Genomic DNA, 20,758 nt, shown 5'->3' with positions numbered 1-20,758 from the left:
TTTTCCCCCCATCCCATATTTTCATAGCATCCATTATCTGACATTATTTTAAGGTATGTGTATGTGTTTTATTTATGTCACTCGCTTGACTATAAGCTTGCTGAAACCAGAGAATGTTTATTTAGTACAATGCTGTATGTCCAGATTTACTCTTTGTTGAATGAATAAATTGGCAGAAATCACAGATTCTCACTGGCATAGGAAACGTAGTGATTGAATTTGAACTAAACTTATAAACTGCAAACTCTCCTTCACTATTCATATATTAAATGATGGCTACCAAAATGCTATAACTCTCCCCAGGTTTAGAATACTATTTTGGGCATCCAGAAACAACCAGTATGTAAATACTGGCTTTAAGCAATGATATCTCATACTTAATTAAGGGAAATAAATGAAACAAACTCATTAAAAGAGCCATATAAAATGTAGCTGAAAATCTTAATTGACTCTAAAATTGGCAAAATGATATAAGGAGTAGGAGTTTAGGTATTTTGCTCATGTTATGTATGAATTAATAGCTCTGATGGTTTTCAACATATATTTTATCCTTTGGTGATCAAAGTTTATTTTTTAATTGAAATACAGTTGACATTCAATATTATGTTAGTTTCAGGTGTACTACACAGTGATTTGACATTTACATACATTACAAAATGATCGTTATGATAAATCTAGTAACCATCTGTCTCCAAAGTTATTACAGTGTTATTGACCATATTCTTTATGATGTATATTACATCCCTGGGGCTCATTTATTTTATAACTGGAAGTTTGTATCTTTTAATCCTCATCACTTACTTTGCCCAAAGCACCCTCCTTCCCCCGAATCTGGCAACCACCCATTTGTTCTCTTTATCTGAGTCTGTTTTCATTTTGCTTTTTTAGATCGCACATATAAGTGAGATCATATGATATTTGTCTTTGACTTACCTCACTTAGCATAGTGCCCTATACATCCATCCATGTTGCTGCAAATGGCACAATTTCATTCTTCTTTATGGCTTATATTCACATGGAAAATCCCGAACTTTTGGGCAACACTATGTGTGTGTGTGTGTGTGTGTGTGTGTGTGTGTGTGTATACACACACACACACACACACACCTTCTCTATCCATTCACCTACTGATGGGCACTTAGATTGCTTCCATATCTTGCCTATTGTAAATAATGCTGCTATGAACATAGTGGTGCATATATCTTTTCAAATTAGTGTTTTTGTTTCTTCACAAAAATACCCAGAACTGTAATTGCTGGATCATTTGGTAATTCCACTTTCAGTTTCTTGAGGGGCCTCCATACTGTTCTCCATGGTGGCCGTACCAATTTACATTCCTACCAACAGTGCGGGATGGTCCCCTTTTCTCCACATCCTCGCCAATACTTATTTGTTTTCGTTGTCGTTTTGATCACAGTCATTGTGACAGATGTGAGGGGCTATCTCACTGTGGTTTTGATTTGCATTTCCCTAATGATAGTGATGTTGAGCATCTTTTCATGTGCCTGTTGGCCATCTGTATGTCTTTTCTGGAAAAATGTCTATTCAGGTCCTCTGTCCATTTTTTTAACGGAATTTTTTTTGATATTCAGTTGTATGAGTTCTTTATATATTTTGGATATTAACCTCTTATCACACATATCATTTGCAAATATCTCCTTCCACTCAGTAGGCTGCCTTTTCACTTGATAGATGGTTTCCTTTGCTGTGCAAAAGCGCATGGGTCTAGGACCTGGGCTCCTTTCGAATTTCTCCCTCTGCATTGGGACTCTGAGCACATGAGACTTTGCATGTGCCCTCTAAGAGCAGACTCTCTCTATCCTATAGCCCTCCAGCTCTCAAACATAAGCTCTGTTTTTTAGAATCAGCATGTTTTTAAAAAGCCCTATTTTCAAAACCAGATGTCCTGGGGGCTCATCTTTTGGCGTAGAACTCCTGGGCTAGGAGCCCAACATGGGGCTCAGACCCCTCATTCCCTGGGGAGGACCTCTGTGCTTGTGATATTCCTCCCATTTGTGGGTCACTGACCTGGGGGTGTGAGTCCTGACTATACCCAGTATCCACCCCTTCTACGCATCTGTTGTGGCCCCTTCTATATATCTTTAGCTGTGGAAAATCTTATCTGCTAGTCTTCAGGTCATTTTCATAGATAATTGCTCTGTAAATCATTGTAATTTTGGTGTGCCCGTGGGAGGAGGTGAGTTTAGAGTCTTCCTTCTCCATCATCATGAGGAAGTTCTCCAAAATTTGTATTTAACTAGACAATATACTATGGAAAATCTTACATATTTACAAATTAACCCAAGTTCTGGTGAAAATAAGTTAAGAAAGATGAATTGTATAAATTTAACATAAAAAGCTTACTAACTCAGTGCTCTGAAGCTGGAAATTTGTACATTTAAGAGAATTCAGTTAAACTGGTAGCCCACACAATAAACAGTAGGGTATATGATCACTATCTGTGTATTCTTTCTCTCACCACTATGCGATTTTCCCCTTAAAGAAAGCAAAGTGTAAAGGGCTTTTAAAAGATTTTGATGTGTTAAGGCCTGTCTTGAACTGTGGAGTATTCTCTTATGCTATGATAGCCCAAGGTTGAGCTCCAGAGGAATCTGGTTTGGTCCTTAATTAATCCAAGTTTGAAGGAACTTCTTAAGGCAGTTGAAAGGATTAGGCCATTTTTAAAGTGAGACTGAGGCAGTACTGGTTGGGGTACAACCAGGAGAGGGATGGGGTGCACCGACTGCACAGGCCTCCTAACTCGGCACCGTCTTTGCTGTATTCCTCCTAAGATCATTTAGCTTTCCATTTACTCTTTATCTTTTTTACAGAAATGTCAAGAAGGCAGGCAACATATTCATATATATTGTTTTCATGAAGTATTAACTACGTAACAGGAAAACAGAAAAACCATCTATGTATTTTATAGAGGCTATGAGAATAGGAAGCGTTTCATTACAATTATTAGCTTGAATTTAAATGGCTCTAGTTTCATAATCTAATGTTGCCAGAGTAGAATCTCTTAAAAGTCTTTTAAGATCTTTTTACTTTTCTTTTTTTTTAATCTTTGTTTTTATTTTACAAATTTATTTATTTATTTTTGGCTGCATTGGGTCTTCGTTGCTGCACACGGGCTTTCTCTAGTTGCAGCGAGCGGGGGCTACTCTTCGTTGTGGTGCACGGGCTTCTCATTGCAGTAGCTTCTCTTGTTGCAGAGCATAGGCTCTAGGTGCACGGGCTCAGTAGTTGTGGCACACGGGCTCAGTAGTTGTAGCTCACGGGCTCTAGAGTGCAGGCTCAGTAGTTGTGGTGCACGGGCTTAGGTGCTCCGCGGCATGTGGGATCTTCCTGGTCCAGGCTCAAACCCGTGTCCCCTGCATTGGCAGGCAAATTCTTAACCACTGCACCACCAGGGAAACCCTACTTTTCTTTTAAGATGAGGATTTATAATGCTTATCTCTTCACAGTTTAAACGACAGCTCTCTTTACTTTTCAACCAACATACTTTAAAGAAATGAATTTATGTTGATGAATAAAGCAGCTTCTTTCTGGAGGAAAGGCAGGTATTCGACATGAAGAAAGGATAGTTTCTAACATTGTTTGTTGAGAACTTCAGCAGATGCTTCCCTCTAGGCTGAGACTAGAATGCAGAATCCTCTCAGTGGCTTGCAATATTTACAAATTTGCCACATGGCAAATGAATATTCCTGTTCTTATAAAAATGTCAGTGCACAAACCATAGGCAGCGATACATTAGTATTTACATTTATTTCATGTATGCAGTTTACACACTCACTATTGAACAAAATTGGAATGCAGACAAATATACAAATACCATAATAAGCATTATAAAATAAAATAACTGGCACTAGTGTTATAAGCATATTAATGGGCCTGGTGAGAAAAATGATGAAAGAAGACTGCAGCCCATGGCATTTTTCTTTTTATCAAAAGAAAAAGCTCTGTAGCACCATAATGGTAATACTTAAAAGAAACACATAAGATGGAATATTTTAACTGAGGTTAGCCTGTTTTATTTAAGTGAATTATACTGGAAGTTAACAGTATAGGCAATATTTTGGCCAACTTCTGTTTATGTCAGCTGAACATCTTCCATAAACAAAAGCAAAGGAAAATAAAGCCAGCCATATACAGACCCCTCCTTAGTACTTGGTACAAACTCTGCACCGTGCTTTGATTTCATGATTGGAGAAGATATACATGTGCTAAAAACTGAGGTTATGTAAAGTTATTCACTAAAGCCTGAGTGTGTCTTTGGTAGGCTAATACTTTTTCAGCATTGTTATTGTTAATCATATTTATGTTTCTCTACCCTGTATTTTTCTACATAATCCAAGGTGGCTAGAGAGGACATTATGGAAAACAATACAGCAAAACCCTCAAACAAGTAGGCCCTTAAAATCTACTCTATTCTGAAGGCACCAAGAATCAGTGGGGTGCAAACTTCCCCTTAATGAAAGGTGACATTTTTGTAATACTTATAAACTAATGGAATTTTATTTTGCAGTTTTATATATTTTATTTGGTGCTGTCAGTATACTTAATTACCTACTTTTACACTTTTCTTCTAAGATGGCAATAATATACAAGATATATAGGGTACCAGGTGTTTCTATTTCAAAGTTGTGCAAAAACTGCCACAATCTTGCTCAAAGTGTCTAAGTATCCAAATGGTAGCAAATGGGCTGCATTAAGCTGTATATATCCACACTGCATATGAAGAAAAAAATGAAATTTATGCCCAGTTATGAACATAAATGTTACAAAGTGTATCATATACTGCGAGTAACCTGCAAGGTTCTTTAAACAGTATCTTTTAGTGGTTTCAATAAAATGTCACTAACCACTTAGCCCTAAGCCTCAAGTTCTCTTCATAAGAATGCTGTAGAACTGCATTAGTATTTTATATTGATTATAAATTAAGCCAAATTTCTATCTAAATACACAAGTATGTGCTTCAAGCAATGTTTTGTGGCAAACACACAAAACATAATTCTCTTAAGAATTACTGTCCTTACAATAATGCACTTTTAAAGCCTTCATTTCATAGTTTGGTAATTAAGATCCACATGAAACACAATGCTTTGCTGAACACAGAAACTGTATCTGCATTATGATGATGCAACCCAGCGTTTGCTGGCAACTTGAAACTTAAAATAGTCACGTGCAGTTCAACCAGCTCCAAACAAGGTTTTTCAAGTGGTAATTATTTTGCAGCATTTATAGGTCTATATATCAGTCTGAATTGCAACTTTTAATTCCACTGTCTGATGTGAGTGGTTGTTATTTGCTTCTTTTAGTGCACTGCCAAAATATAAATCAATATTGGTTTTTATACCACTGTTGCCATGTTCTTCAGCAATATGATTCAACTGTGGAACTTCTGAACATGAAGCAGTTTTAGTAAGCACAGAAATGCTACACTGATGGGGGGAATTTTCCAGACGGTCGTTTTCTACCTCAGGAAGAATGTTAACAGTAGCAAAGCGGGTGTGATAATCAGTGGAACCATGACTACAAGAAGTTTTCATGCTTTCTAGGTCAGAACAACTAAATTCAGAAAAATGACTAGAGTGGGAATCTGCTACAGAAGGCATACTGTCACTGAGGGATGGTGCCTCGAATTCACTTGAGTTCGTACTCTGTTGTTCTAACAACTGTGCATCCATGTCCTCTCTGGTCTCATTTATCTTCATGTTACTCTTTTTCCTCAATTTACCACTTTTTGATTTCTTTCCTGCTGCTGCTTCTTTGGACCACTTGGTGGCACTGGATTTACCTTCAGGCAAGCCACTGGATGAACCCCCAGGATGACTTCGGGTGGCACTGCCATCCTCCACACTGCTGCTTCCACTGTTGTGCCTGAATTTGGATGGCTTTGACTCGATATCTACCTGAACCTCCATACTGTTGCCTTCTCTGGAACATAAGAGTAACACATATAAATTTCTGACTTCCTCTTTTTAAAAAGAAAAATGCAAATGACAGCAAAGGGGGAGGGGCTTCTGTGTGAAAACTTCAAAGAATATATAAAAGCTATTAGAACAAATTAATGCAGGATACATTCTACTAATAGAAAAAAGTTGCTTGAAATAAGAGGACTATCTTTAAAATAATACTTCAATTTAAAATAAAACAGAAGCAACTACACTCATTGCTTATGCTATTCCAGGTACTATGCTACCTTCTCCATTTTTTTTTTTCAGGACAGTTGTATTGAGATATAATTTGCATATCATAAAATTCACCTGTTTCAAGTGCACAATTCAGTGGTTTATAGTATATTCACAGAGTTTGCAACTATCACCACTATTGAACTTCAGAACATTTTCATCATCCCCAAAAGAAACCTATTAGCAGCCAGTTCCCATTCTTCCCTCCCCCCAACCCCTAGCAACCACTAACCTAATTTCTGTCTCTATGGATCTGCCTATTCTGGACATCTCACCACTTTCTTCTTGCAGAGAACCTAATAGTAGATAACCATTATTCACAATAATTTTGCCTAATGATAGGGATAATTCTTTACAAATTAATTTAAAAAATACTTCTGACTTTATAACAATTTTTTCCTTACTTGTCCAATGGGATGTAGGAATTCAGAATGGATCCTGCCATTGCCTTGGTGCTGGCATTATCACTAACTGTTCCCAAACTGACTGTGCCAGATTCTCCACTTAGGCTGTACCGTTCTTTCTGTACGTCTGCTTGTACTTCCAACCTTAAAGAGAGGGGTATTAGAAAAAAAATCAACTACATATAATATCAACACTACTATGAGAATGTATCTTTAAATAATTTAGTAACAAGAAGCTATTTTAGAAACAACTATAAACATTATTTTTTTAAGTTTCCTTTTATTTGATTATTCAAATTCTACTGCAGCACATTGAACAGTACCAGCCATCCAGATAAAATGGTAAAATTAGCTGTCTGCCAAGTAAGGTAATAACAGAGTAATACAAAAAGAACATAAAGGATTTTAACTTAAACATGCTCCAATATTCTTACTTATGATGTGGTGCTTTGCTTGCCACACTTCAGTGCAAAACACCAAATCGGAATACATTAAAAACCATTCTACATGACAAATCAGTGCCTCAAAAAATCCTGGGCATCTATATATTAAAAATAGTTCCAAATTTAACACCTGACTCTTTAAAAAAGACATAATAGGGACGTCCCTGGTGGTGCAGTGGTTAAGAATCTGCCTGCCAACGCAGGGGGTACGGGTTCGAGCCCTGGTCCAGAAAGATCCCACATGCTGCAGAACAACTAAGCCCGTGCGCCGCAACCACTGAGCCTGCGCTCTAGAGCCTGCGAGCCACAACTACTGAAGCCCGTGCACCTAGAGCCCGTGCTCTGCAACAAGAGAAGGCGCCGTGGTGAGAAGACCGTGCGCTACAACGAAGAGTAGCTCCCACTCACCGCAACTAGAGAAAGCCCTTGTGCAGCAACGAAGACCCAATGCAGCCAAAAACAAATAAATTTATCAAAAAAAAGAGACATAATATACACCACTATAACTTAAGAGTTTGTGTTTAAAAGCACACTACCTAAAAATAAGATAAACATAACCGATTTATCTTTTTTTTTTTTTTTTTTTGCGGTACGCGGGCCTCTCACTGCTGTGGCCTCTCCCGTTGCGGAGCACAGGCTCCGGCCGCGCAGGCTCAGCGGCCATGGCTCACGGGCCCAGCCGCTCTGCGGCATGTGGGATCTTCCCGGACCGGGGCACGAACCTGTGTCCCCTGCATCGGCAGGCGGACTCTCAACCACTGCACCACGAGGGAAGCCCTGATTTATCTTTTAATTCATGTACTCTCCCCTACGTTAAAAAAAAAACCCCAAAGCTAGTAAACAGAAGTAAAGAAAAGTGAATTAAAGAGGAAACAAAAGAAGATAAAAATGCTTTAACTTATCCTACTTATCTACATGGCTTTGGGTAAAAGACTTCGTGAGAATTAAATAACCATTAATACATAAAAGGACCCAGGCAGACTCTCTCGGCCTCAGTTCTTGCATTTCCGGATATCCTGACTCCACCTGCTCCCCCAGGCTTCAGCCAGCGTCTCATTTCCTAACAGCTGTGGCCACCTCCGGAGGTAAGGTCCAAGCTTAATCACTGCCTTTACGTATTCACCGAGGCAGCTCCAGCATTGACTCATAACATAAAATCTGACAAGTGCAGTGAAAAAAATGGCATGTTATCCCTTAGACTTGGTTTTTACCTCATCAAATCTCCTTACTCACTGTTTACCACTAAATTTCCGTTTTTGAAACCTTACTGTTTTCAACCCTGACACAGTAAGATTATATGTCATCATCATGCTTTGTGTTCAAAACTCTCCTCATCTATAATAATTAATAATTTGTAGTTAAGGCAAAACCAAACCAAACCAAAACAAAGCACAGTTTTCTCACCTGTGAAAACAGTTTACCATGGCACTTCCTGACAGACTCCCTGTGATACTGGCTCCAGCAAGCGCCATGGTGCTGGCCGTTTCACTCAGGTTGTCCCGGATGGCTCCTATTCGATCCATGTGGCTTCCACTTGCACTCAAACTGCCGGTCAAACCACCAACACTTCCCTCCCCTATGCTAGGGTTGTGTCTTGCTTCTGCTACTGAAGTTGTGTCTAAATGCAAATATTTCAAAGAAATTAAATAAGTGTGATTATTGATTTCCCTCTCCATAAAGTCTGTCATGATTTCAGATAGGACATATTTTCATATAAAGTATAAAACATACACAGGAATAGAAAAGGTGTCTGGAGTCAGGGACACATAACATAACCGTGGAATAAGAGTAAACGGAAATATCTCACAGGGTAAAGTTGGATTAAGGATGCCCTCAGTTTTAAATGGTCACTACAGGCATACCTTGGAGATATGTATTGTGGGTTTGGTTCCAGACCATGGCAATAAAGCAAATATCACAATAAAGTGGGTCACATGAATTTTTGGGTTTCCCAGTGCATATAAAAGTTATGTTTACACTATACTATAGAAAAGTGTGCAATAGCATTATGTCTAAAAAAAATGTATATACAGTGATTAAAAAATACTTTATTGCTAAAAAAAATGCTAACCATCATCTGACAACTCAGGGTTGCCACAAGCCTTCAATCTGCAAAAAATGCAATTAGCTGCAAAGTGCGATAAAATGAAGTATGCCTGTACTTTACAAGAAAATCAAGAAGATTTAGGAATTCTATAAAGAACCTGATGGTTGAAGAATTTAGCTGACTTTGAGAAAAATTATGTGACAGTTTTCAATAAGGTGTTATTTAAAGAGCTTAGTATTCTCTAGGACAATAAGAATGGGCCAAAAGTTGACTTCTTGAAATATTCCACAGTTTCGACTGTCTACAAGCTATTTCAAGATCTGATACCACTATATTCCAATCTTACAATACTTTTCACAGGCTTTATATTGGAGGATTTATTTATTTGCTCCAATATTTGAGTTCCTATTATATAACCCAACTCTGTTTCTAAGTACTGGGGACACAGTGGATCAAAGAGATGAACAACCTGCCCTCAAAAAGCTTACACTCTAGTTGGGGAGAGCAATAAATAAAATTATATGGTGATAAATGCTGTGAGAAAAAATAAAGCAGAGTAAAGGGGAGTGAGTAAAAGGCAGTGAGAGTGATGAGGAGTGCGTGTGTGTGTGTGCACACGCAAGCGCCTGTGTACTGTTTTATATAGTATGATCAGAGAAGGCCTCTCTGATAAGGTAATACCTGTAGAGACTCAAAGGAAGTGAAGAGGTGAGCCATGAAATTATCTGGGGGAAGAGTATTCCAGGCAGAGGAAACTGCAAGTTTAAAAGCCTATAAGTGGAAGTATGTTTGGCATCCTCAACATTAAGGACAGGTGGTATAAGGGAAGAGTTCAGAGATGTAGCTCAGAAAAGACCAGAGGGGGACTTATGGGCCATGGTAGCAACTGTCGATTCCATCCCCCTGCCCCTGGTACAGTTAGAAACACTGGGAGAATTTTGAACACAAGTTAGATCTAACTTATGTTTTAGAAATATCATTATGTGGAATGGTGAGTGGAAGCTGAAAGCTGATGGATCACTTAAGAGGCTATTACTATAACCCAGGATAAAAGAGAGTAGCTTGGACTAGTGGAATAGCAGTAGAGATGCTGAGAAATGGTGGAATTATGGCTAAATACTGAAGGAAGCAGCAGAACTTGCTGACGGATCAGACGCAGGGTAGAAAGGGAGAAGGGAGAGTCATCATCAGCAAAGGTTTTGGCACAGCAACAGCAAGAATGAAGAGGCTACTAAACAAGGGAAGGATGACTGAGAGGACAGCAGGTTTTAGAGTGAAGAGTCTGGTTACAGACTCTTAAGCTTGGAATTCTTGTTAGATGTTCCAGTGCAGCTTAGGTAGAAGAGTTAGATGTATGAATTGAAGTTTAGAGGACAGTTCTAGCCTAAACATAAACTGAAGAGTTGTTTGTCTATGTATTATTTAACAGAGATTACCTAGGGAGTGCGTGTAGATAAAGAAGAGAAATCTGAGAACTGAGAGCCCTGGGAAACTCCAAAATTTAGAGGTTAGGAGAGGAAAATGGACCAGCAAAGAAAGCTGAGGAGTGGCCAGGAGATATGATGAGATGAGAAGTGGTTATCCAGAAAACAAGTAGAGAAAATGTTTTAAGAAGGAGGGCATGCTCTACCATGTCAGATGTACTGTTACAGTAAGATGAAAATCAAGAATTGACCACTATATTTGGTAACATGGAGGTGACTGGTGACTCTGCTTTGGTGGAGTGGCAGAGAGGAAATTTTGGAATGGTAGGGACCAAAATCTGATTGGAGTGAGTTCAAGCGAGAACGGGAGGTAAGGAAGAGAACATTATCTTTGCACATATGCCTGATTACAGGCAAACCTCAGTTTATTGCACTTCAAAGATACTGTGTTGGGACTTCCCTGGTGGCGCAGTAGTTAAGAATCCACCTGCCAGTGCAGGGGACACGGATTCGAGCCCTGGTCTGGGAAGATCCCACATGCCATGGAGCAACTAAGCCCGCGTGCCAGAACTACTGAAGCCTGCGTGCCTAGAGCCCGTGCTCTGCAACAAGAGAAGCCACCGCAATGAGAAGCCCATGCACCACAACGAAGAGTAGCCCCCACTCGCTGCAACTAGACAAAGCCCGCACGCAGCAAAGAAGACCCAACGCAGACAAAAGTTAATTAATTAATTAATTAAAAAAAGATACTGTGTTTGTTTTTTAAACAAGTGAAAGGTTTATGGCAACCCTGCTTTAAGCAAGTCTATCAGCGCCATTTTCCCAACATCATTTGCTCACTTTGCGTCTCTGTGTCACATTTTGGTAATTCTTGGAATATTTCAAACTTTTTCATTATTATTATATTTGTTATGGCGATCTGCGATCAGTGATCTTTCATGTTACTATTGTCATTGTTTTGGGGTGCCATGAACCGCACCCATATATGACAGCTAACTTAATTGATAAATGTGTATGGGTTCTGACCACTCCACCAATGGGCTGTTCCCCCATCTCTCTCCCTTCTCCTCGGGCCCCCCTATTCCCTAAGACACAACAATATTGAAATTAGGCCAATTAATAACCCTACAATGGCCTCTTAAATGTTTAAGTGAAAAGAAAAATTGCACATCTCTCACTTTAAATCAAAAGGTAGAAATGATTAAGCTTAGTGAGGAAGGTACACTGAAAGCTAGGGCAGGCTGAAAGGCTAGGCCTTTTGTGCCATTTAGCCAAGCTGTGAACGCAAAGGAAAAAGTCTTGAAAGAAATTAAAAGTCTTACTCCAGTGAATACATGAATGATAAGAAAGCAAAACAGACTATTGCTGATATGCAGAAAGCTGTAGTAGTTTGGATAGAAGATCAAAACAGCCACAACATTCCCTCAAGCCAAAGCCTAATCCAGAACAAGGCCCTAACTGTCTTTAATTCTACAAAGGCTGAGAGAGGTGAGGACACTGCAGAAGAAAAGTCTGATGCCAGCAGAGTTGGTTCATGAGCTTTAAGGAGAGAAGCCGTCTCCGTAACATAAAAAAGCAAGGTGATGCAGCAAGTGCTGATGTAGAAGCTGCAGCAAGTTATCCAGAAGATCTAGTCAAGATGCTTAATGAAGGTGGCTACACTAAATAATAGATTTTTAATACAGATGAAACACCTTATATTGGAAGAAGATGCTGTTCAGGACTCTCATAGCTAGAGAGGAGAAGTCAATGCCTGGCTTTGAAGCTTCAAAGGACAGGATGACCCTCTTACTAGGGGCCAATGCAGCTGGTGACCTGAAGTTGAAGCCAATGCTCATTTACCATTCCAAAAATCCTATGGCCCTTAGGAATTAGGCTAAATCTACTCTACCTGTGCTCTATAAATGGAACAACAAATCCTGGATGACAGCACATCTATTTACAACATAGCTTACTGAATATTTTAAGCCCACTGTTGAGACCTACTGCTCAGAAAAAGAAAAGATTCCTTTCAAAATATTACTGGCTCATTGACAATGCACCTGGTGACCCAAGAGCTCTGATGGAGATGTAGGACAAGATGCCTGCAAACACAACACCCATTCTGCAGCCCACAGATCAAGAAGTCGTTTCAAATTTCAAGTCTTATGATTTAAGAAATACATTCTCTAAGGCTATAGCCGCCACAGACAATGAGTCCTCTGATGAATCTGGACAAAGTAAATTGAAAACCTTCTGGAAAGGATTCACCATTCTATATGCCATTAAGAACATTCACAGTTTCATGGGAAGTGGTCAAAATATCAACATTAACAGGAGTTGGAAAGAAGCTGATTCCAACTGTCATGGATGACTCTGAGGGGTTCAAGACTTCAGTGGAGAAGGTAACTACAGATGTGGTGGAAACAGCAAGAGAACTAGAAGCGCAGCCTGAAGATGTGACTGAATTGCTGCAATCTCATGATAAAACTTTCATGAATGAGTAGTTGCATCTGACGGATAAGCAAAGAAAGTGGTTTCTTGAGATGGAATCTACTCCTGTCGAAGATGCTATGAAGACTGTTGAAATGACAACAAAAGATGTAGAATATTACATAAACTTAGTTGATAAAGCAGTGGCAGGATTTGAGAGGACTGACTCCAATTCTGAAAGAAGTTCTACTGTGGGTAAAATGCTACCAAACTGCATTGCATGTGAAATCATTCGTGAAAGGAAGAGCCAATTGACACCGCAAACTTCACTGTTGTCGTATTTTAAGAAATTCCCACAGCCACCCCAGCCTTCAGTAACCACCACCCTGATCAGTCAGCAGCCACCAACATCCAGGCAAGACCCTCCACTGGCAAAAAGATTATGACTTGCTGAAGGCTCACATGATTAAAATTTTTTAGCAATAAAGTATTTTTAAATTCAGGTAGATACTTAATATACAGTATAGTGTAAACATAACTTTTATATGCAGTGGGAAACCCCAAAATTCATGTCTTGCTTTATTGTGATATTTGCTTTATTACGGTGGTCTGGAAGCGAACCTACAACATCTCCAAGGTATGCCTGTACTTCCCTAAGACAATTTCTTTAACAAGAACTGTGGGAATTTCTTTAAAAAGAACACACACATTTAAAAAAGCTTATTAACTTATACTCCTAATGGTAGTCTATGAGGGCCTTTATATGTTCCAGTTTTTGTTATAATTCCTATTTCTTTGAATAACATTAGGTTAAAGATATTTTCTACTCATTGGGCATCTGCATTTCTTCTTTTATGAACTGCAGTTCTCTTCTGTCCTTTTATTACTGATTTGTAACATTTTACACAAAATAATCTAGAATTTCTAAGACATTACATTTCCATCGGAGGTTATAGGTACCCAGGACCATCCCACCCTCTTTCATCCATTCACCTTTCCTCAGCAGCTCATTTCTCTGATGTACTTCTGGGTGAATACTATTAGGGCTAGTAAGAGAGCAATGGGAATTCTGACTTGCATGTTACCTACAGCCTTACACTATTACTACTAGTACGTACATTTTCTTCCTTTGCTGAAAGGACTTACCTACAGCTGTGTTTGTCCCACCAACATTTATATCATTTTCATCATCAAATTCAATCCTGACTCCTTTTCCATTGCCTGCTGAGACCCCACAACCTCCGCTTCGACAGAGAGAAATCGGAACAACACCATAGACATAAGCTAACATAATAGGAACACCAATACCTAAAGAGGAATTAAATTGGTCATTACAAACCAAAAAATAAATTACAGAAACACACATTTCAGAAAGTCTTTTCAAGAGAAGGTGTACAGGAGAAAAGTGTTAGGGTTCTGCAACTCTTGCCAAAAGCGGATTTACCCAACTATTAAAGGATGCAAGCAGATTCAAAGCTTCTAGCCTCAGGTGACACATATGAGGTTAAAAAAAAGATGTAAATCTTTTTTCTTTTTCAGTGCCAGGGCTCTAAACGGTGTTTTGGTGGGGAGGAAGGGATATTAACCACTAATAATTTACCAACTATCCCTAAGGCTAGGCTCTTGAGTTTATATTACTTTTAACCAATATAGTTACAGAATGAGAGGCTATCTGTAGGCTCAAAGTGCCCCTAAATAAATAAACAAAGTAACTCTCTTATCTTCAACAATATAATGCTCTGTTTTTCAAAATTCTTCCACAAAACTTTAATTCTATAAAATCTGAGGTAATTAGAATTTTTAAGCATTTCTTACCTACAGTTACTGCAGCTACAACTGGAGATACGATTACAGACAATGTTACACCACCTGCTATGGCCAAATTCCGTTTGTGCTTTGAAACATCCTTGCCTTCATATCGATTGTGAATCTTGAATTAAAAAGAAAAATGGGGGTGATGGGTTAAAGAAAAAACACATTACATATTTAATTTAAATGAAATAGACCTACATTTGTTAGAAGTTTAAAGTGATTTACCTTATAATTTCATAGTTAAGTGTCCAAATTCAAGGTAAACATATTATTGTTCTTAAACCATATTCTTATACATAATTTGCTTATTAATAGTTTGGTTACATAAGACAGTGATTTAATAGATTTTACTCTGTGTTTAATCAATCTTGAGTAAAAGTAGTCCTTATAATCTTATTCAAGAACAGTATAAATCACGTTTTGAGCAAAGAAGAAGGAATTAAGAACATTATTTTCAACATAGTTATGAGTTGGATGTTAGATCAACAGGATTACTTCTAAGAAATGTATCATTCCACAGAATTCTAAATAAGCATCCCTAATTAGTTGGCTTCTAGGAGAGGTTTACACAGTCTTTTAAAAACAAAAAAAAACCTGACCTTAAAAAGCAGTACTAATAAGCAAACATCATTAAATAGAATCAATTTTTTTCTCAGATTCCTTTTTATAAAGAAAAATGTTATCAAATGACTCAGGATCCTGGGCTCTCATTTATAGCTCAAAGTAAGGGGTACAGAGAGAAAAAAAGAACAAATAATGTTGCCAGAGGACAGGAGTTAGATCTACTTGGCATCTTTGTAGAGTACAGGTGTTGTTAATAAACAGAACTTAATATCACCATGAAAGTTACTTGTGAGATTATTATATGAACTTCAGGAAATAGCTCAGTATCTTTGTTCTTGTGATTTTCAAGGGCTAAAGCTAATAAAGTACATTTCCCCCTGTTTCAAGACAGATTCAAAACAGCCTCAAAAGGGTACAGGTAGTCTCTAAAGTAAAATACTTGACTTAAAAACAATATTACAGATGAGGCATAATCAAGTAATCTATCATTATTATGTGGTTATTTTGAAGGCTGTAAAGTACAATGAGTCTTATGGGATGTATTAAACAGTGAAAAAGCTGGGATGGGGAGGTGGGCAAAACATGCATGGGACAAGGAACATTTCTATCTCCTAGTCAGAATTCTGTTTCCCAAAACTGACTATATGTTTCAGGGAATGGGTCTCTACACTTCCTAAATAGTCCATACAGGCAGAGATGGCAGACCTTCCCAAAGTACCTTTCATTATCCTTCAGTACTCTAGCTAATACCTGTTCCTCGCCACCCCCATTCCTACAAAACTCAGCACTGAAGCAGAAAAAAGACAAAGCTACAAACTGATGGAGCAGACTTGCAAAGGCAGGCTGCCAGGAGAAAGAGTCTTCCAGATAATTCCACATCCTCAAGCACCAATGTTCAATTACAGTGATCATATCATCCCACTACTTCTGGTTCAACTTAATTTTTTCTGTTTTACTATTTTGTGCCACATTTGCTATTTGTTATTGTAAAGAAAGGCTCAGCTTTTAGGTACTTTATCAATTTAATAGGTTTTCCTGGGCTGGTTTATAACCCTACACACCCCAGAGAACACTGTTTCAGTGGAAAACTAATTCATCAACTTGCAACCATTTGAGTACAGGTTTGAAAAAAGGAGACTCGTTACTGCACCTAAGACTGAACAATGAGGTAAATAATCTCTCCTCTATAAATTATTTGTAGGTGTATGCAGTACAACAGTCTTTCTTTCCCTTCTACTTCTAAGTATCTGAATAGTTTTGTTTTCGGCAAAACCTTGCTTTGGACAACTTACGAAAAATTATTATAATCAGTATTATGTTTGGGACTTTAAACAATTACCTTCTGAAATAAACATTCGGCCCATAAATATGTTTGTCCTCAGTCTCAAGCTAATTAAAAAAATTGTATGTACTGTTATTTCTGATTATAAAAGTAATATGTGTTGAACATAAAAAAACATGGCTGTTGTATGAAAGAGGATCAGCCTTGTCTTGAGTCCTGAAAGTCACAACTAGAATTAAATGAAACAATTAAAAGGGAAATGGATTCTGACTCAACATAAGGATTTTCTAACACTTACAGCTCCCTGGCAACAGAATGGGCTGCCTCATGAGTTGGTGGTTTCCCCATCACTGAAGTGCCCAAATGGATAGCTTGAAATTTATCAGGGATCTTATATAAACAATTTGTGCATCTGGGTTTAAATCCCAGCTCTGCTTCTTCCTGTGTAACTAAAGATAAATTACATAAATTTTCCTAAACTTCAATATTCTAACATATAAATTGCTGTGAGGTTAAAATGAGTCAAAGTATATAAAACATCTACCACACAGTTAGAACTCAACAAATGTTAGTTCCCCTTTTTAAAATTCCTATACTTTGTTCTGCTTGGTTACAGGGTTGGGATTAGATAATTTCTGAGGTTACTTCTCAATTCTGATATTCTACTAATTTAGGCAGCAGCAGACTTCTTAGCCACTTTGTAAATTATCCCTTTAATCTTTCAAAAAAGAATTATTTGCTTAGCCAATGAAGTATCACTCAGGCCAGTGGCAAGTATTGGGTGTTCAGACTTTCACAAAATTGTTGTAATCTACAAAATATTGTATTTACTAATAGCAGTAATCTGAAGAAAAAAAAAGCTTTGAATTCAAGTTGGAAATAATTCAGGAACTGGCTAATTATTCTTTGCCTGAGGGCATATGTTATTTCTCTATTAACCTTATAGACCTGACTTTACAAGGACATACCCATGAGAAAAAATGTCAGGTGTGGATTCTTTAATATTTTATATGTAAAGTTTATAATGCAAATGTACTGAAGTTTTCAGATTCAGATAATTTTAAAGCAAGTCTACTTTTTATGCATACATGTAAGCTTGCCAAACACTGAAAATTTATTACCTTATGAAAAAATAGTAACTGTTTTACACTTAAGATACCAAAAATGACCTTTGTCTTTCAAAACAAATAAACAAATAAAAAAACAAAACACAAAGCAAAACCATCAATCCTAAATCTAAAGATTTAAAATAAGATAATAAATTAACAAGGAATCAAGCATTTTACCTTACGGCCCACATATACAGGAATGCCAATAATCATGGCAGGGATAGCAATGCCAGCTATTAAAGCAATTCCTACGGGAGCACCAACAAGTGTTCCCAGCTGCCACAATATTTTCTTCTTTCGGCTCCAGGGTTTCTTCCCCCAAAAAGTACATCCTGATGGACTAAAGGAAAAAATTACAATGTAAAGTAACTGTTGCAAAACATCACAGTAACAATTTACTACAATACATTCAGCAATAACTATAAAAGAATTCTCAAATTTAGGAATGAGGATTTTTTTCCCCTTTCTTTGAATCCTGAGTTTACTAAAAGCTAAAATATCAAGGTAAGCACCACCATAAATTACATTAAAAGGATACTGATAACTGGGATTCAGGTTAAACATTTATCCCTAGTCCTCCATTAGCCTCAAAACCTTAGGTTAGTTTTGGAAGAGTAAATTAATGCAAAATATGCTTATTTTATCCCTGTTTTAGGCACATAATTATCTGATTATATCATAAACTCACTCTGTGGCCTAAATGAGGAAATTTATGAGAAAATTAAATGGAAATATTTATGACCTACCGTAATTACATGGGGTATTAAATGCTAACTTTCTAGTTTAACAAAAAACAAAGCCGGGAATTCCCTGTCAGTCCAGTGGCTAGGACTTGGTGCTTTCACTGTCAGGCCCAGGTTCAATTCCTGGTCGGGGAACTAAGATTCCACAAGCTGCGTGGTGCAGCCCAAAAACAAACAAACAAGACAAAGCCAAACAAAAAAAAAGAAGAAATTTCCATTTCCTATTTTTGACTAGCTATTAATCTCAAATGACTGGCACAATAATTGGATTCCTATTAAATTTATGTAGCTAGAATAAAATAGATCTCTTCAAGTATCATATAAATTCCAAGCTTAAGAATACTAAGGATAAGGCTGTTTCCAAAAAAAGTCCTTTTGTCTTACAATATAAAATTATATTTAGACATAAACAGCCCCTTCTATAAGCTTACCTTAGATAATGTAAATCCGAGATTTCTTTCATACACAACCAACAAAACTCACAACCACAGACAGCACATGTCATGTGATTACAGCTCCCATCATTCATCTTTATTATATAAGCAGCACACCGTGGACATGGTTTTATATCATCAGCTATTAAGAAAATAGACGTTTAGTATACAAGACTGGTCTAAAAATAACAATTTCTAGTAGGTAATTATAGCACTGCCAAAATATCTTAACATGTATGGTTTGTTAACCGATAGCTTTAGCCTGCTAATTTTAGTATATAAAGCACTTTTTTTTCCCTTCCAAGGAAAGGAACATATTTTACATTAAATTTTCAAACTGTAAACATTTTTCCAACAGTAGCAGAACAATGAGAATAAAGAATAACAAAATAATAAAAAGAGAAATGAGAACCAAGGGCAGCTCTAGGCAAACCGGGAACTATATAAAGTTTGTCTTTGTCCCCACCCCATAGCTGTCTTCAATGAGCAGCACTTCAAGTTCTAGGACTTTTCTAACCATCTCCACTTAAATTAAATGTAGATATTCTGTATACTATTCCTTTAGTGAATGAATACTAACAGCAGGTGACAATTTGATAGTAACCTGAAGCACTACATAAAAATAGCACTCTCTTCTAGGTAACATCAACTATAGGCACTGTAAAAATAATACAGGTATCTGTAGAAAAGCAGCCTTTTTCTCGTATTTTAATTCATACAATAGATAGATGGGCCTCGCAAAGAATCAGAACTCAGATAAAAGGGAGGAGGTAAGAGGTTAAGTAAGGGTTGTATGGTTATAAACACTTAATGGAAAATAGTTTCAGAATTAAAGCAACCATTTGTTGGTTATGCTCATGACTGTTTTTAATTAGTTAACTTCGTCCATTTTATTCATTTATTCAAATGCTGTGGTATGCTTCGTGTATAGTAATATGGTTACAATGCACAAAGATGCCAAGTTACAATCAAGTGGTACATAACTTTAGGAATCACTGACACAGAATAAGAGTTATCTCAAATTATGCAACTATTTTGAACTTTGGCATCTATTTAAATAGCAACCAGTAATTATTTACTGTTACTAGTAATCACCCGTATTTTCATAAGACAGTTTCACATAAGACAGTTAAGAAAAGATATGTATAGTGCAAGCCACTGAATTCAAGTATTTGTTTCAATTTCTTACATGATAAGCATTAAGCTATATTCTATTTTCCTTTCTACAAGTTTTATGGTCAAATTTTACCTGTGCTTTATCAGTGAATTCAGGTTTCCTTAGCGCTTCATTTAGGGCCAAAGCTGTTTTTTAACTTAAGAACTGGTCGATGCTCACAATTACTGTTTTAACGATTCAAACAATTTTGAGCAAACTGACAACTCTATGCAGCCAGACCAAAACACATAATTACTAGAATATAAAAATTTAAAAATCCATAAGTCATGATTTAAATGATCCAAAGAACACAAAGTCTGCATGAAAATGTTTTTAACACTGGGCATGAATGAAAAAAAGCTGGCTTTTATAGCTAATATAATAGCTAGTACATTAAAGAAATGCTAATACTCTGCTTAAGTGGCATATTAATTGATAAACTTCCTCATTTCAGAGTATTCTCAAATAGTAAATATCCCAATTAGTGGTGAGAGTAAAAAGACTCAGGCTTTGGCTCTGACATATGCAATCTTCAGAACAAACTGACAGGTGATATTCCCATTCATTTTCATGATTCTAAAAACACAAAAAGGCCTTTTAATATGCTAAGATTACATGTTAGAGAATTAACACCATAAGCAATCTAATGATATGTGTCTCTTTTATATATTTGTACTTGCATGCTTTCACTCTCTGCATACTTGTTTGTCTACAAAAAGCTGTTTTGTCTGCTT

The 20,758-nt window shown here is 37.2% G+C and overlaps 1 protein-coding gene across 3 annotated transcripts in view; it reads right to left on the bottom strand.

Annotated features, from left to right (window-relative positions):
• Positions 1-3,741: 3,741 nt before the first annotated feature.
• The window catches only part of RNF19A (ring finger protein 19A, RBR E3 ubiquitin protein ligase), a 58,271-nt gene continuing 41,254 nt past the window's right edge, over positions 3,742-20,758 (bottom strand). For 2 of the 3 annotated variants that reach the window (XM_029222660.1, XM_029222659.1), the window contains 7 exons: positions 18,866-19,010; positions 17,869-18,031; positions 14,740-14,854; positions 14,071-14,232; positions 8,446-8,659; positions 6,599-6,742; positions 3,745-5,940 (listed from right to left, as the gene is read on the bottom strand). In XM_029222660.1, coding sequence (XP_029078493.1) covers positions 5,250-5,940; positions 6,599-6,742; positions 8,446-8,659; positions 14,071-14,232; positions 14,740-14,854; positions 17,869-18,031; positions 18,866-19,010 — 1,634 coding nt within the window. In that variant the 3' untranslated portion in view covers positions 3,745-5,249. Of the gene's footprint in view, positions 5,941-6,598; positions 6,743-8,445; positions 8,660-14,070; positions 14,233-14,739; positions 14,855-17,868; positions 18,032-18,865; positions 19,011-20,758 lie in introns of all 3 variants that reach the window. The other variant, XM_029222661.1, reaches the window with a different exon arrangement.

This window comes from Monodon monoceros, unplaced genomic scaffold (genome assembly GCF_005190385.1).
Source record: "Monodon monoceros isolate NGI ecotype Baffin Bay Population unplaced genomic scaffold, NGI_Narwhal_1 Super_Scaffold_14, whole genome shotgun sequence".
In the NCBI taxonomy this organism is placed as follows: domain Eukaryota; kingdom Metazoa; phylum Chordata; class Mammalia; order Artiodactyla; family Monodontidae; genus Monodon; species Monodon monoceros.
This window is presented reverse-complemented; position numbering and strand designations above follow the sequence as displayed.